Consider the following 14909-nt stretch of genomic DNA (forward strand, 5'->3'; position numbering starts at 1 on the left):
AGTTCCATGACCTCTATTGACGTTAATAGAGCGGCAGCTGCGTAAGGGAGACCTGCACTCCATTTAAGGACGGCACTGTGGATTGGAGAAGCCACCCAGACGTGAGGAGTAATCCGGGCAATGGGACCCCCATTCTCTGGAGTGGTGGAGTCCCAGCAGTCAGACCCCCACCGATCTATCAGTTTTTACCCATCCAGTGGATGGGTGAAAACTTGGAAAAAATATCCCGTAACTTGAATATTGCTTTAAAGGGTAAGTGCCATGATGTATAGTTTACCGCTATTCATCGGGCAGGGGATAACTTTATGATCAGTGGGGCTCAATCATTGATGCCCCCACCATACCAGAGAACGCTGTCGTCTTAGATCCCCACAAGAGCAGAGCTGAGAACACCAATGGGCGCTCCATTCATTTCAATGGCTGCATTGGACATTGCTGAGCGCTTGTGTTCAGCTATCTCCACTGCTGTCATTGAAACTAAGGGATCCGCAGCGTGCATGAGCGTCCTCCTCTCTGTTCATATGGAGACCTTTTGGACCACCATTCTCAGGTTCAGTGGTGATCTCAATGGTCCAATACCCAAAGATGATGTTATGCTCTGTCCTGTGGATAGCAGAAAACTTTATATTTTTTGCAATCCTCCCCCCCCCCCCCCTTTAATCTGGAACAATGCATTTTAGAGTGCTTTTAGGGTGTATGTCGGCACTGCCTTACGTTAACCTAAATATATAACTAATTTCCTAACTAACGTAAAATATGACATTGTAAATATAAAATGAAATGGACATAGAAAATCTGTCCTTTTGGAGCCAGAGAAAAAATGAGCTAAAAGACCTTTAAAATATCTGCTCCTCCTCTGTGTCTACAGCATCTATGCAAACCTGTGTGTCGCCATGGTTACAGACTACAAACTGTGTAGTCTGATCCAGCAGACACATTCCTTTCCACTTGTCCCCTTCTTGCTAGACTACCATTTGTTACACGGGTCTGTCCGGAATCTGTATACACCATACGGTAGAAGACTGTACCATGGAGCAGTAACCCATCCATTTTACGCCATATTTTTTTCCATTAGGATTTTTCAGCTCTTCTCACAAGTGGAGGGATCGCTGGATGAATTTTCGAAAATGAGACAACGCCTAAGAGACTTAAAGGTCAGTGAGCTGCGACAGTGAGAATGTTTGTCAGTCATCTATTAGAATGCATGGGTGAATTTAAAGGGAACCAGTCCTGTCCACAAAGCACGCCATAACCTTACAATGCTCTTAGAGGACGTTACCGGTAGCCGGGTGAGGTCATTTTTGTACTCTCCTATTCCCACGATCCTGTGCTGTCCTCCTCTGAAGTCGTCATGCGGCACTGAAAAGCCGTGCTTTCCTATACAAGTCTATGGGAGAGCGTGTGTACGAGAACATCAAGAGGCAGATTTTCATGCGCCGCTGGGACTTCAGAGGCGGACATCGCTGGATCACGGTAGTGGATGAGTATAAAAACGACATCACCCGACTCCCTGTCACCTCCCCTAACAGCACCATAACTTAAGGCCTATTTACACTGGAAGATGATCGCTCAAACGACAGTTATGCAAAGATGATCGCTCAAAACTGTCACTCACGGTAGCTAATTAGCTTCTTAAAAGTTAATGCAGGCGGAGCGGGATACCGACGTAATAGCTCCAAGAACAAAGCAGCTGTTTTGTATATGCAAACAGCTGCATTGTTCTCAGAGCTTTCAGCTGTGTCCCGCTAAGAACTGCCAGCACCAGCGGGATACCATCTGAAAGAATGCTATCAGCATTGCCCACTGAGAAAATCAGCGTGGCAGCGCTGATGACATTCATCGTTGATTTCTAGCTTGTTAGAAATCACCGATGAACAAAAAGTGCATGATGGCCGCGCGCTTAGACGCAATGGTTTTTCACTCAAAAGATGGCTTTTGAGCGATAATCGTTGTGTCTAAATGAGCCTATAGATTAGGACTATAGGTGAGCGAGCACGCTCGTTTAAGACTGATGCTCGACCGAGCATCGGTCTTGTCGAGTAACTGATTACTCAACCGAGCACCATGCAGGGGGGTGAGTAGGTTTAGGTGCTCGGTGGTGAAGAGATCGTGGATGGTTGGGAGTTTGCTGCACGCAGATTGACAGTTCCAGAGGGCACAATTTAAGGGGGGGGGGGCGACTAGAAGTCCGTCTTGGTGGTGGTGGTGGTGGTGGTGGGGTATTGGCTGCTGGTGATACAGAGAGTGCCACGGTTTTGGCAAATGTCCCCCGCATCTAAGAGTAACAAGGTAGCGAGGGTGAGCAGATGGTTGGGGGATTTATGAGGGTGAAGGGTGGCATCCTATTAATAGTCAAACCATTATGGCAGTCCTGGGAAGCCTCAGAGGGCTTCAGGCTGCACTGGCACCTCTGTGGTGTAGGGGGATGTTGGCATTTGGGATATTTAAATTCCATTCAATCAAGACACTTAAATGCCACTGTCAGTTAGCTGTAGCATTTAAAGGGTTAACAACCACGATCAGTGTTCTCTCTAACTGCGGCTGTTGCGGGCAGGTTGTCAGCTGTCGACAGCTGATCTCCGCCGATCATCCGAGGCCGCTTCATACGTAGCGTATACTGTGCACGTCTGTATACGTTCTAACTGCATTGGGCAAAGGTAGTTAGGATATATAACCGTATTGCTGATGGGTATCAGACTTCCTTTAACCCTGTCCCATGTTTACTATATGATACGAATCCCAATATACGCTGTGCTTGCCACGGATAACGGGAAGCAAACCTTGCATGCTTTCGACTTTCAAAAAATTGTATATTTGCCGTATCCGCAGAGGAAACAGGTCGCTGTGGGCGGTTTTGCAGCCAAAGTTGTCTGGGCTCTCTTCCTCTCTGCGCCCCTACCCTGATGCTTGGTGTCTGCGTCGCACTTCCAGCTTCAGCTTATGTGCAATGATGGCGTCGTCTCTCCATAGCCTTAATGACCTCTTGTGAATGCGCCAAAGCTGGAAGTGCAGTGCTGTCACAGATGAATGGAAATGTCCGTCAACGGTGAGGGGCGTGCTTGCAAGTATGGAGGAGGAGAGACCTCCGACAACTTCAGCTGTGGAACTACACAGGAGGTGGGGAAAGTCCAGTCTTTCATGATGGCAAGTATTCGGGAACGTAAGAATCTATTCCGGCCATCCGTAGTCGGCGCAGCATATATTGGGATTACCTTCATATAGTGAATAGATGACAGACAATCACATGTGCCTTTTTTTAAACAGGTTTTTTTTCTTGTAAAGCCAGGCCTCATTCACACAGCGGTATTTGGTATCGGTATTTGTGGGTCTAAAATACGGAAGAAATGCAAATTCCCCTCTTGGTTTGGGCTAATAAATACTGATACAAAATACTGCTGTGTGAAAGTAGCCTAAATATATGGGAAATACACAGGAAGGACATCCAGTGCTCCATCCGGCGCTTTGTCACGATTTAACTTTATCGTCAGCCACAGGGAGCTGCGGCCGACAGCGTGTTTTAGCGCACCCGATCATTGTGATGGATGATGAGGCGCGCTAAAAGCCACAACGCTCAAAAATTGCAGCAGTGGAAAGCGCCATTGAGCGCCGTGTTCGAACGCATGTCTGCAAGGCTCTATTGATTTCAGTGGGAGCATTACACCGCGATCACCGCCGTGGTAAAAAAAACGCCTGTGTGAGGGAGGCCTTAAAGGGAATTTCTCAGCTGGAACATGCTGCCCAAACCGCAGGCATGATGTTATAGAGCTGGATGAGCCGAGCAGATCGATGTATAGTTTTATGGGGAAAGATTCAGTAGAACTTGTGTTTTATTCATTTATATCTCTGCACATTCTGAGCTGAAGAGTCCAGTGGGCGGAGCGATCAGTGATTGACAGCTTTCTGGGTATGACTGTACATAAGGGGTCGTTGTCAATCACTGATAGCTCCGCCCATTAGACTCTTCGACTCAGAATGTGCAGAGATATAAATGAATAAAATACAAGTTCTACTGACTCTTCCCCCATAAAACTATATATCGATCTGCTCGGCTCATCCAGCTCCATAACAGGATGGCTGCAGTTTGGACAGCGTCTTCTAGTGTGATTCCAGCATTTCCATACATAGTTTTTGCCACGGATCCACAGCCGGATTCACTCGATCAGTTGAAGGGGGTGAAGTCTGCTGCGGATCCACAATAAAATCCGCACCAATTCCGCTTCATGTGAATGTACCCTTAGGGCAGGGTCACACATGGCATGAAGTAGGTAGGGTAGGGTCACACATGGCATGCTTGCGGAGTATTTTCCACCTTGGATTTGCATGACCAGTAGAAGCCGAGTGGATGAGATATGAAGAAATCTCCTCCTTACACTGCGGGGGAGATAATATAAGCGTAAACTGACTTGCGCTGCAGATTATAAATCCACAACATGTCAATTTATACTGCAGATTTGGTGTGGATTTTGCCTTTATTTCAGTGGGAAGTAGAAATTAACAGCCGATCCCAATTGTTGTGGATTACCTGCTGAGCCGCAGCACAATCTGCAGATAGGGATAACAGTAAAATTAAACCCGCCGCCCCCATATGGAGTCTTACACGTCGCTGCATCCTTACCTCCGTCAATAGGCCAGATTCACACAAGCGTATTTGCACACATTTTTGCGGTGTCTATTTGTACACACATCCGTGTATTTTACTGTACTTTTTAAAAACACAGATGCTCTCAGCCATAGAATTGGCCAATAGCTTCACGAGTTCAAAATGTACTCTTTCCCTACATACATGTGCAGGAAAATGGAGCATACTGCATAATCTTAATTTTTGCGAATTGCACACATGAACTAACCGATGGAAATCGGTGGGTTCCATTTTCAGCATATTGCGCTTCCTAATTTTGCACGCAGAACTACAGTCGTGGGAATCTGGTTTTAGACTCGTATATTGATTTGCTTCTAAATTCCATCATATCTTCTACTCCATTCACATCCAGATCTGCAATCAATCTTCAGTTTACTGCTGTATGAGATCTTTTAGTATTGTGCGGATCGATCTTTAGGGGAGACCATGTGATGCAACGCACTCCTTTTACGTATGTCGCTGCTGCAGCGATCAGCTCATTTTCTCAGGCTCGATCGTGGCACCCGCTGCAGACTAGATGGTCTTTGCTAGGCAAGCCACAGCCTACCAGGCGTTTCCTCTGCAGGTTGGTTAAGTGGAAATGTAATTATTACATGGCTGCTATGTCATACACGGATAAGTTCTGACTAGGGATGAGAGAGTATACTCGCTAAGGCACATGACTCGAGCGAGTAGTGCCTTAGCCGAGTATCTCCCCACTCGTCTCACCTGTCACTCGCGCCGGCCCCTGAATCTTTAGAGACGAGCGGGGAGATACTCGGCTAAGGCACTACTCGCTCGAGTAATGTGCCTTAGCGAGTATAGTCGCTCATCTCTCGTTCTGACATATAGGGTGTGTCCCCAAGCAGCTGGGGATGTAAATACCTCAACTCCTACATATACGGCAGTGCATATTCTGTACAGACCAAAAACCAGCAGCGAGATATGCTGTTTTTTGTAAATTTCATGTATACTTTTTTTTTTTTGTAGTAGTAGTAAATCGGCATAATTCTTAACGCTGCTTTGGATGTGAGTGGAGAACACAACAGAACATGATGTAATATAAGTTAATCAAGGCATTTGCAAAGTTTACTCAACTTTGTAAAGTGTGTGTTTTTTTTTTTTTTTTTTAAAGCCGAGCTACAAGAGCCGCCTTTTTGACCAGGGAGCATCGATGTAAAGTATTCAGCGGGACGGCTGTAAGTGCCGAGTCGGCAGCTTCTTGACTTTGTGCACTAGACATATGTCCTTCTGTTTACCTAATTTAGGAGGAAGCTGTTTTAATGCGTCTTAGCTGTTAGCAACACATGCTGTGACATTTACAGCAGCCGTGAGCGCGTGTGGATGAATTTCATGGGTGACACTTGCACGGCTCGCTGGGTGGTTTGTACATTTTTACGTCTGGGGCCGGGGGAAAATATTTACACAGTGTGAAATCTGCTCTGTTCCCTGAAGATTATCACTTGTTACAAGGCGGATGAACTTGAGGACTTGCAGAAAAAAAAGGCCAAATTCACCAGGAGAAGGGGGTATACAGCGTGGAGCTTGGCGAGGCATACACGGCTTTATAAGAATAATGGAGAGAAGGCAGATGATGAGAATTTGTTTTTATTTTAAAACTTTTTTTAAATTTGTTTACAATATGGCGGTTATTGGTGGTCATGCTCTGCAGCCTTACGTGACCAGGGACCAGACTTGGGAGGGGGGGGGGGAGTTATAGACTTGGTGGGGAAAAGTTATAGACTTAAGGGGAGGGGAGTTATAGACTAGGGGGGAGAAAATTATATTACCTGGTGCCCCTCTTTATTCCTCCCTGATCAACCTATTTCTATGGCCCACTGCAGTGCCACTTTTTAGACTCCCCAATGCACACTGTGCCTTGTTAATCAGTTACTTAAAGGGGTTGCAATCTAGCAGGAGCAGGTTGGGTTCTCGGCTGGTGGCGAGAGCCAGGAACCCGCTCCTGCCATCTTTTTTACATGCTACATAGTGCTTAATGAGTGCTATGTAGAGAATACAGGAAGTGGCACTACTGTTTCCTCTATGGGACCCGACAATCACATGATTGCCAATGACCCCCGGCATGTCAGAACTGTAACGTCTAGGCAGCTCCGCCAGGGACTATTGTCACTATAGGGGGACGCCCTGGAATACCCCTGTAAGCATCCCTCTATGATGCAAGCGCTATTAGAAAGGTAAAGCAACTAGTCCATGAACACATTGAACGATCTACATGCTCCTTTTCAGGTCAAGCGTTTTGTTCGGTGTTTAACTTCCTGTAAGTCCATAGAATATTTTTATTTATTTATTTTTGCAACTTTCCTTGCAAGCCAGTTTTTTTGGTTGGAGCGTGTTATTATAAGTTGTGTCCAGTTATGTTACTTTTTCCTGTATTTCCTCTCCTAGGCTGAAGGGGGCAGCAGAGAGCTGGGAAACCTCTTCGGTGTGGATTGCAGCACATTAGATCTTAAAACAGAGATGGAGAAAATGAAAGTTCTAAGTAAGGACAAAAAAAAAGCCTCCTCTACAATTCATGAGGCCTCTGTCTTCTTTGTACGTGCTAGAAAAACATTTAAAGGTCGGGGGAGAGAAAGCGATCCAGGGTTAGGAAGCAGCCGCGGCCGCATTATGGGGATGGCTGCTTTAGTGCCGTCCTCAATAAAATATAGAGTTTCAGTATAAAGACTTAAGGAGCGCTACTGTCTGGCTTCAAAGCAGGGTAAAGGGCACCTTGGTTAATAGGATAAACTGTCCTGGGAAGACATTTCCTGTGGCCATGTGTTCAGTGCTGGCCAATCACAGAGCAAGCATAGTGTAGTTAGAAAATCATGGCCAGCCAAAAACTAAATCCTGAATCGGTGGTCAAGAAGGTCAAGTACAGGTACTATACCTCCTCCAGTCCCAAAACAAAGGGTTGCTCTAAAGGTGTTTTCCAGGACTAAACTATCGATGATCCATCCTCAGGATAGGTCATCCATAGTTGATCGTTGGGGGTCCACCACTCGGGACCCTGCTGATCAGCTGATTGACGAGGGAGCAATACTCGGGTGTACGCCGCGGCCTTATTCCATATTCAATAGTCACTTAGCCTAAAAGCTGCTCAGTCCCATTTTAGTGAATGGAATTGAGCTGCAGTACCATGCACAGACACTCTACAATGTATGGCGCTGTGCCTGATATGGACTCTAGTGACGGCGGCATTCACTCGAGCACCACTTTAACTTCAATCAGCACAAACTGTTTACAGAAAGATAAAAAAAACCCTCCTATCACAATTACTGGTGATGATCACCCAGCTCCTGTCACACAGTTATACTAGGAGATCACAGCTCATCCTTCTGACTATACTTTTATGGTCTGTAGCTTATTTAGGTGAATATAGAAGGTAATGATAATTAAACTGTCCCTCCAGTAGGCAGAATGAAATAAATATATATATATATATATATATATATATATATATATATATATAATATATATAATCTCAGCTAATGCTGTGCTGATGCGTCATGGGATTGATGTGAAAATATCTCAGCATCATGAAGATGCCTGATAAGTATCAGACAGGAGGCTGCGCTGCAGACAAGTGACTGCAATACACAAGAGACCTCCAGAGTGTGATGGGCAATCCCGTGAGGGTTGCAGGAATAGAAAAATGTGTTTTGCTGGAGTGGCTCTTTAATATTTTACCATTGGATGGGGTAAGGAGGCGTGACTAACCCACCCAAGATGTCCTCCAGACTTGTCTTTACTTAGCTGGGAAAGTTGGGTGACGACTCCAAAAAGGGGCTGCAGCGCCAACAGTGTTGGTTGTCACTCAGATTTTTTTTTAACACTTTGACAGAAGTGGTCCATTAGTTGTTATACCTGGAGCGGGGGAGGGGGAAGTGTTCTGTTGCCTCATGCAGGTTTTCATGGACTTAAATTCCACACCGCATGTCAATTTCGCAGTGAACACGAAGGCTGACGCACGGTCCCTGCTTTTCTAAATACACCCATAGAATTTAGGGCCCGGGCACACCGGCGTGTTTTCTACCCTTATTTTTACCGGTTGAATACAGATTGCACGCAGACCCATTAAATTTGTGTATTTAGACATGCATTTTTTTATGTGGACCGATGTTACATGGAAAAATCACAGGATGCCTCAGCATACCCCTTAAGGGCTTATTCAGACGACCATATATCGGCTAGATATTCACACCGGCCGATATACGGCGTCCCTCTCTGCAGGGGGAGGAGGCTAGAAGAGCCGGGAGCAGTGCTCTGAGCTCCTGCCCCCTCTCTGCTTCCTCTCTGCCCATCAGCACTATTTGCAATGGGAGGTGGCGGAGCTAACTCCCGTAAATTAGCTCTACCCCGCCGCCTCTCATTGCAAATAGTGCCGAGGGGCAGAGAGGGGGCGGGAGCTCAGTGCATGCTCCCAACTCTTCCAGCCTCCTCCCCCTGCAGAGAGGGACGCCGTATATCGGCCGGCGTGAATACCTGGCTGATATACGTTCGTCTGAATAAGCACTAAAGTCTATGGGTGCATGCACCTCTGTTATGAGCCCTTAGGAACAACTTGAAGAAAAGCTTATCATTCAGGCTTTTTTTTTTTTTTAATGAAAACCATATGTAACACGGATGTAAAAAAACAGTGAAAATGATGAGTTCGAAAATTGCATATGCCCATGTGATTAAGGCCTTAATGGATGATTTTCGGTCTGTGAATTCAGACCAAAATCTTTCATTCTGCTATTATACAATCGGGAGGTGTATCATCACTCCTTAACCCATTAAGGACCAAGCAGAGTAAATTAACAGGGCTTTAATCCCGTCCGATAGTAAAAATATGGCGCGGTATTAAATCTTCTGCAATCAAGCAGAAGCAGGTTTGGTGGTCGGCTGTTAGTTACAGCTGAGAACCCAAGGGCTAAAGGCAGGAGTGGTTTTTAACCCTTTCTGCCTTCTCCTTTCCCTGGTACACAGCGCTCAATGAGCGCTATGTACTTAGAAGTGGAAGTATAACTTCCACTACGTGAGCCAGCGGTCACATGACCGCCGGGTTTCCCTGCCACAACAGTGCTGCAGGGTCGTAGCAGACCCTGATCAGCTCTGCTAGTGACTGTTGTCACTACAGGGGATGTTTTCCCTGTAACTGAGGCTCCTATGCATGCTGCTCCTATGGATGCCCCGTAGGAGCAAAAGTGTCAAAAAAACAAACAAACATGTAAATGTCCCTTTAGGTCTTGTATGACGTCATGAGGGACATAGATGGTAAAAAAAAAAATTTTACATAAATAAGTAAAGCAAAATTACAGAATCAAAAAAATGTACATAAAGAAGAAAATGACTAGAGATGAGCGAACGTACTCGGTAAGGGCGATTTTGCAATCGAGCACCGCGATTTTCGAGTACTTCACTACTCGGGTGCGCTGTGGGGCGGGGGGTTGCAGAGGGGAGTGGGGGGAACAGAGGGGAGCCCTCTCTCCCTCCCTCTCCCCCCCCCCCCCCCCACTCCCCGCTGCAACCCCCCGCTCACCCACAGTGCACCCGAGTACTCTTCACCCGAGTAGTGAAGTACTCGAAAATCGCGGTGCTCGATTGCGAAATCGGCCTTACCGAGTACGTTCGCTCATCTCTAAAAATGCCGCAAAGCTGACGCCAACCAAAACTGTCGCCGTATGTACCCTGTAATCCAAAACCATCCATATTATATATCAAAATGTCCGAAACAAAGTGATTTATTTTAGCATAAATATACTTTTTTTTTTTTTAAATAACTACAATGTTAAAAAATATATTTTTTAAAGCTTTTTATCCCCAATAGAACAAAAAAATGGAAAATCAAGTCAGTGAAAAAAATATTTAAAAAATAGCCCTATATGCCACGGGAAAAAAACGCAACAAAAAAATTTTGGCAGCTGAAGGGAAAAAAGATAGGCCAGTAAAACCTCCACGTGGGTAAAATACCTGAAAAGAGTCTGGTCCTTTTAGGTACAAAACAGCCTGGTCCTTAAGGAGTTAAAGGGAGCACCTAGAGAGTGAGTGAGGAGACTTATAAGGCCACCCATGCTGCTCTAGGAAATATATGCAAATAAGGAGGATGGAACAATACCTCTGCAGCGCCACCTATTGGATGGCAGCATTCCTGCAAATCAATGTCAGATCCTTTATACAGGTCTTCAGAACAATGATTGGGAATTGGAAACCAAGCCAGAATCCATACACAGACAGCTGTTTCAGGGTTTTTGCCCCTCTTCAGTGTGCAATAGTATCTTGGCTTGGCTAGTGAGAGACCTGTGATGTGGGTCAAGAAGGGTAACATCACTCCTTAGGGAGAGCACCAAGAAGGTGAGTGAGGAGACTTCAGGCTGCTATATATCAGTCCACATTAGGGCGGCTTTCACACGGGCGACTGGATAGCACGGCTACAAATTCGCAGCAATATCGCTGCTATGTACACGCAATTTTGTAGCGTCGATGATGCTTTCCTCTTGGGGAAAAAATGTAGCATCGCACAATAAAATCATGAAATTTTGACAGGAGAAAGTTAACAGGGGTATCTAATGATAAATCCAATCACATGGAAATCGCAAGTTCAGACGACGCGATAAACAAGGCGGCTCCATAGGAAAACATGGGCTACAAAAAATTGCAAATCACGACTGTATAGAGCATGCCGCTATTTTGTATACTCTCATTGTAGCTGCCTGCAAAACATTGCTAATGTGAAAGAACCCATTGGCCTCGCATGCATGCGTTCGTAGTGCCGTCACATCGCTACAAAGTCGTGAGATTTTGTAGGTCATGTGAAAGGAGCCTTAAAAAAAAACAAAAAACGCACGTCTACTACATCAACTTAATTCAGTAGGTTCGTGTACTTTCCATATACTGAATATGGCCAGAGAATCCGCTGGTGTGACTGGGCCCTTATTCTATGCAGGTAAGCCATAGCTATACTGGATTATGGCAGAGCGGGGTGACAACCAATACAGAAATGTAAATGGGTGAATAGCAGCTCAGGCTCTTTTCGGATGGCGATTTTCTTTCCAGCGCCGGCTGTGTTACCGGTTTCCATCTTGTATGCATAGGGGCAGAACCATAGTGGACGTATAGGAGATGCAGCCCTGTTTAGTTGTCTTTTCACATAGTTTCTGTCCCTGTCAGTCTTTTAAACTGGATAGAAAAGCGTGGAAGACTTTTTTTAAAGGTCTAACTGGGATGCAAGCTATGTGAAAAGGAGACCAAAGGGGTCTCCGTCTCACATATTCTTCACTTTAGTTCCGTCATGGTTTCTTGAAGTTGCTCCCTCAACCCCTATGAGTCCTACACCAGCTGTGCCAGCTATAGCCACCATGTAATAAACCGTGTGCCCGGAGGATGAGCGTGATGAGTTATTCACATTTTCTTTTAGTTTGTGAAGTAAGAAGGAAGAAGCAGCAGCAGCGCACCGGACTGTGAGTAAATACATTGAATGTTATGTCATCCCTGTTCCCAATGTAGCTCAATTGGAAGTCAAGAAGGATCTTAAAGGGGTTTTCCAGTTACGGGACTTTTTTCAAATTTTCACCCATCCATTGAATGGACTGGTCAATGGGAGTCTGACCACTGAGACCCCCACGTTCCCGAGAACAGGGGTCCCATTGTCCCAGTCGGCCGTACTGCAGCCCCTGCAGTGAGGAGGACATTGAATGGAGCGCAGGTGGTACTGCTGGAGATAGATGAGTACAAAGCGTTCTGCCAGCCCCATTGAAATCAATGGAATGGCAGTTGACACACCAAAATGAGGAGGAGAAAGAGGGGCGCTGTGCCTCTATTCTTAGGATCCATTAGTTTTCACCTATCTAGTCCATGCATGAAAAGTTGAGAAAACGTCCGGTAACCGGAATACCCCTTTTGAGTATTAAGAGGAAATCCTCCTAAGATCAGGAGAACCCATAACTCCATGCAGATGTTTCTCCTGAGTAGACTTGAACCCAGGACCCCAACACTGCAGAGGAACCGTGCCACTGAGCGGCCCCAAGTCCTTTTACAACTTGGAGTCCTTCAGCGTATGTTCGCATGGGAGAAATCTGATAAAATGAAAATTGCTGCAAAAATCAGGATCTTTGCTATGGATTTGCATTACTGCAGCCGCAATCTGACCGCATTCCACATGCGGAAAACAAAGCAAATCCTGCGTCCAGAAGCGACAGCGACTTCTGTTTTTCTACAATGTGAATTTCAGATCCACCTGACGAAAAAAATCCATTCCCTATAGACTACAGCACAGACTCCCATTCAAGTGAACGGGATGCTTATCTGATGTGGAAACCGCGGTATACGCTGCCACGTGCGGACGTTTTTATTCTGGTGTATTCTATGGCAGCCCGGCATGCACAGAACGGCCACTTTATTAGAACCCACTGTCTAGTGCGTTGGACCTCCTTTGGCCTTCAGAACCGCAGCAATTCGTTGTTGCATAGATTCCACTAGGAGTTAAAATTGTTCTACAGGAATATCGGCCCCTGCGGACTGGAATCTTGCCACAAAGTAGATAGAGGTGCTGATATGTTTGGAGCAGTTGACAGGAAGGGGTCATCATTTCATGCTGCTTGCTCCAAGTTCTGACTTCCCATCAGCACGGGGCAACAGAACTCTGGATTCATCTGACAGGTGATGCTTTTCCGCTGCTCAGTGATACAAGTTTTGCGCTCTTTTGCCCTCTGGAGTCTCGTCTTTGTGTTTCTCTCGGACACAATGGCGCTGGAACTGGTTGTCTGTTATAGGCTGTTATAGGCCATTTGTGCTAAGGAGCGATGAGTTATGCATTCAGACACGTTGATTGGAGCACCAGCATTGTATTCGGCTGCAACTTGAACAAGCGCTGCACAGTCAAGCATCAGACGGATTCTGGCCATCCTCCTCTGACCCCTTCCAGTGATGAGTTGTATCCGTTCACAGAATCCCTGCAGGAGAAAACCCCACGCGGTTGGCAGTGACATCCCGGCCTTGGCTGGTCCAGCACCGATGACCCGGCCTCGTTGGAAGTCGCTCAGATCGCTGGACTTTCTCATCTAATGTGGATTCACCGTTGAAACTAATCCACAGAAAACGTGTCACATGACTTTATGCTGCACTCCGGGGTCACGGGGGTAATTTCCATACTAGGAGGCGCCAATCATGAAAGGGACGGGGGCTCCAATAAAGTGGCCAATCGGTGTATGTGGGATATCGGTAGTAATGCACCATTTTTCATGAATATACATATGGCTGACACGCAGGGGAAGCCGCCACCTTCATAGATTTCTGTCTTTGGCAGTTAAAGGGGCGGTCTCGGCTGATTGCTTAAACCTCTGGTAATCAGCTTGGTGCAAGTGGATGGGCGGCATCGGCACCATCAAAGTCCCTGATTTTTCCTGGAAAGCCAGGAAGTGATGTGGCGGCACTTTCCTGTCTGTTGGGAATTGAAAAACAGCTTATGGAAGCCACGATGTGCTGCAGATTCTAATATGTCCTCTATGTTGTTTTTTCCCCCTTGCCCAGGTGATTGATGTTTGTTCGACACTTTTTACCACCAGCGGAGTTTTTTTTTGAATACATCCAGTCATAAAGAAGCATTCACCCATGGGGACCGCACAGGGACCCTTCCCATACTGCATCGGAATAAGCACAAGATTAATACTCTGTGGGTTTTAAATCAAAAATCAAATCAAATCATGGTATTTGTATAGCGCCAACTTATTCCGCAGCGCTTTCGTTTTATAAATAAAGCAGAAAAGTTCTAATTGTATTTCAATTTCTCACTGCTTTTAAGATCTCTGCTTGCTGTCAGTGAATGTGAAAACAATAATTCACAAGTAGAGGCAGAAATAAAGGTGCTACAGCCATACTCTGTCCACACAGTTCTCTCTGACCCACATCGTTTGGACTCCTGCTACATCTTACCTGCACTGATACTTTGTAATACATTTGCGCTGCTGATGGCTGTTGGTCACGGAGGATACAACTCTTAACAAACCCGGAGCTGAGAGAAGTATTGGCCTTTGGATGGAAATAAGAGCGTCCACACTAGGGATGAGCGAGTATACTCGCTAAGGCACTACTCGCTCGAGTAATGTGCTTTAGACAAGTATCTCCCCGCTCGTCCCTGAAGATTCGGGAGCCGCCGCAGCTGACAGGTGAGTTGCAGGGGAGAGCGGGCAGGAGAGAGGGAGAAAGAGATCTTCCCTCCGTTTCTCCCCGCAGCTCCCCGCCCACCGCCGGCCCCCGAATCTTCAGGGACGAGCAGGGAGATACTCGTCTAAAGCAAATTACTCGAACGAGT

The 14909-nt window shown here is 46.1% G+C and overlaps 1 protein-coding gene across 2 annotated transcripts in view; it reads left to right on the plus strand.

The window, feature by feature from the left end:
* Positions 1-14595, plus strand: part of ITGB3BP (integrin subunit beta 3 binding protein) — a 41300-nt gene extending 26705 nt beyond the window's left edge. For both annotated transcript variants that reach the window (XM_066597699.1, XM_066597700.1), the window contains exons 5-8: positions 1076-1154; positions 7025-7118; positions 12018-12060; positions 14129-14595. In XM_066597699.1, coding sequence (XP_066453796.1) covers positions 1076-1154; positions 7025-7118; positions 12018-12060; positions 14129-14132 — 220 coding nt within the window. In that variant the 3' untranslated portion in view covers positions 14133-14595. The remainder of the gene's footprint in view (positions 1-1075; positions 1155-7024; positions 7119-12017; positions 12061-14128) is intronic.
* Positions 14596-14909: the final 314 nt, after the last annotated feature.

Source organism: Eleutherodactylus coqui, chromosome 3 (genome assembly GCF_035609145.1).
Source record: "Eleutherodactylus coqui strain aEleCoq1 chromosome 3, aEleCoq1.hap1, whole genome shotgun sequence".
NCBI classification, from domain to species: Eukaryota; Metazoa; Chordata; class Amphibia; order Anura; family Eleutherodactylidae; genus Eleutherodactylus; species Eleutherodactylus coqui.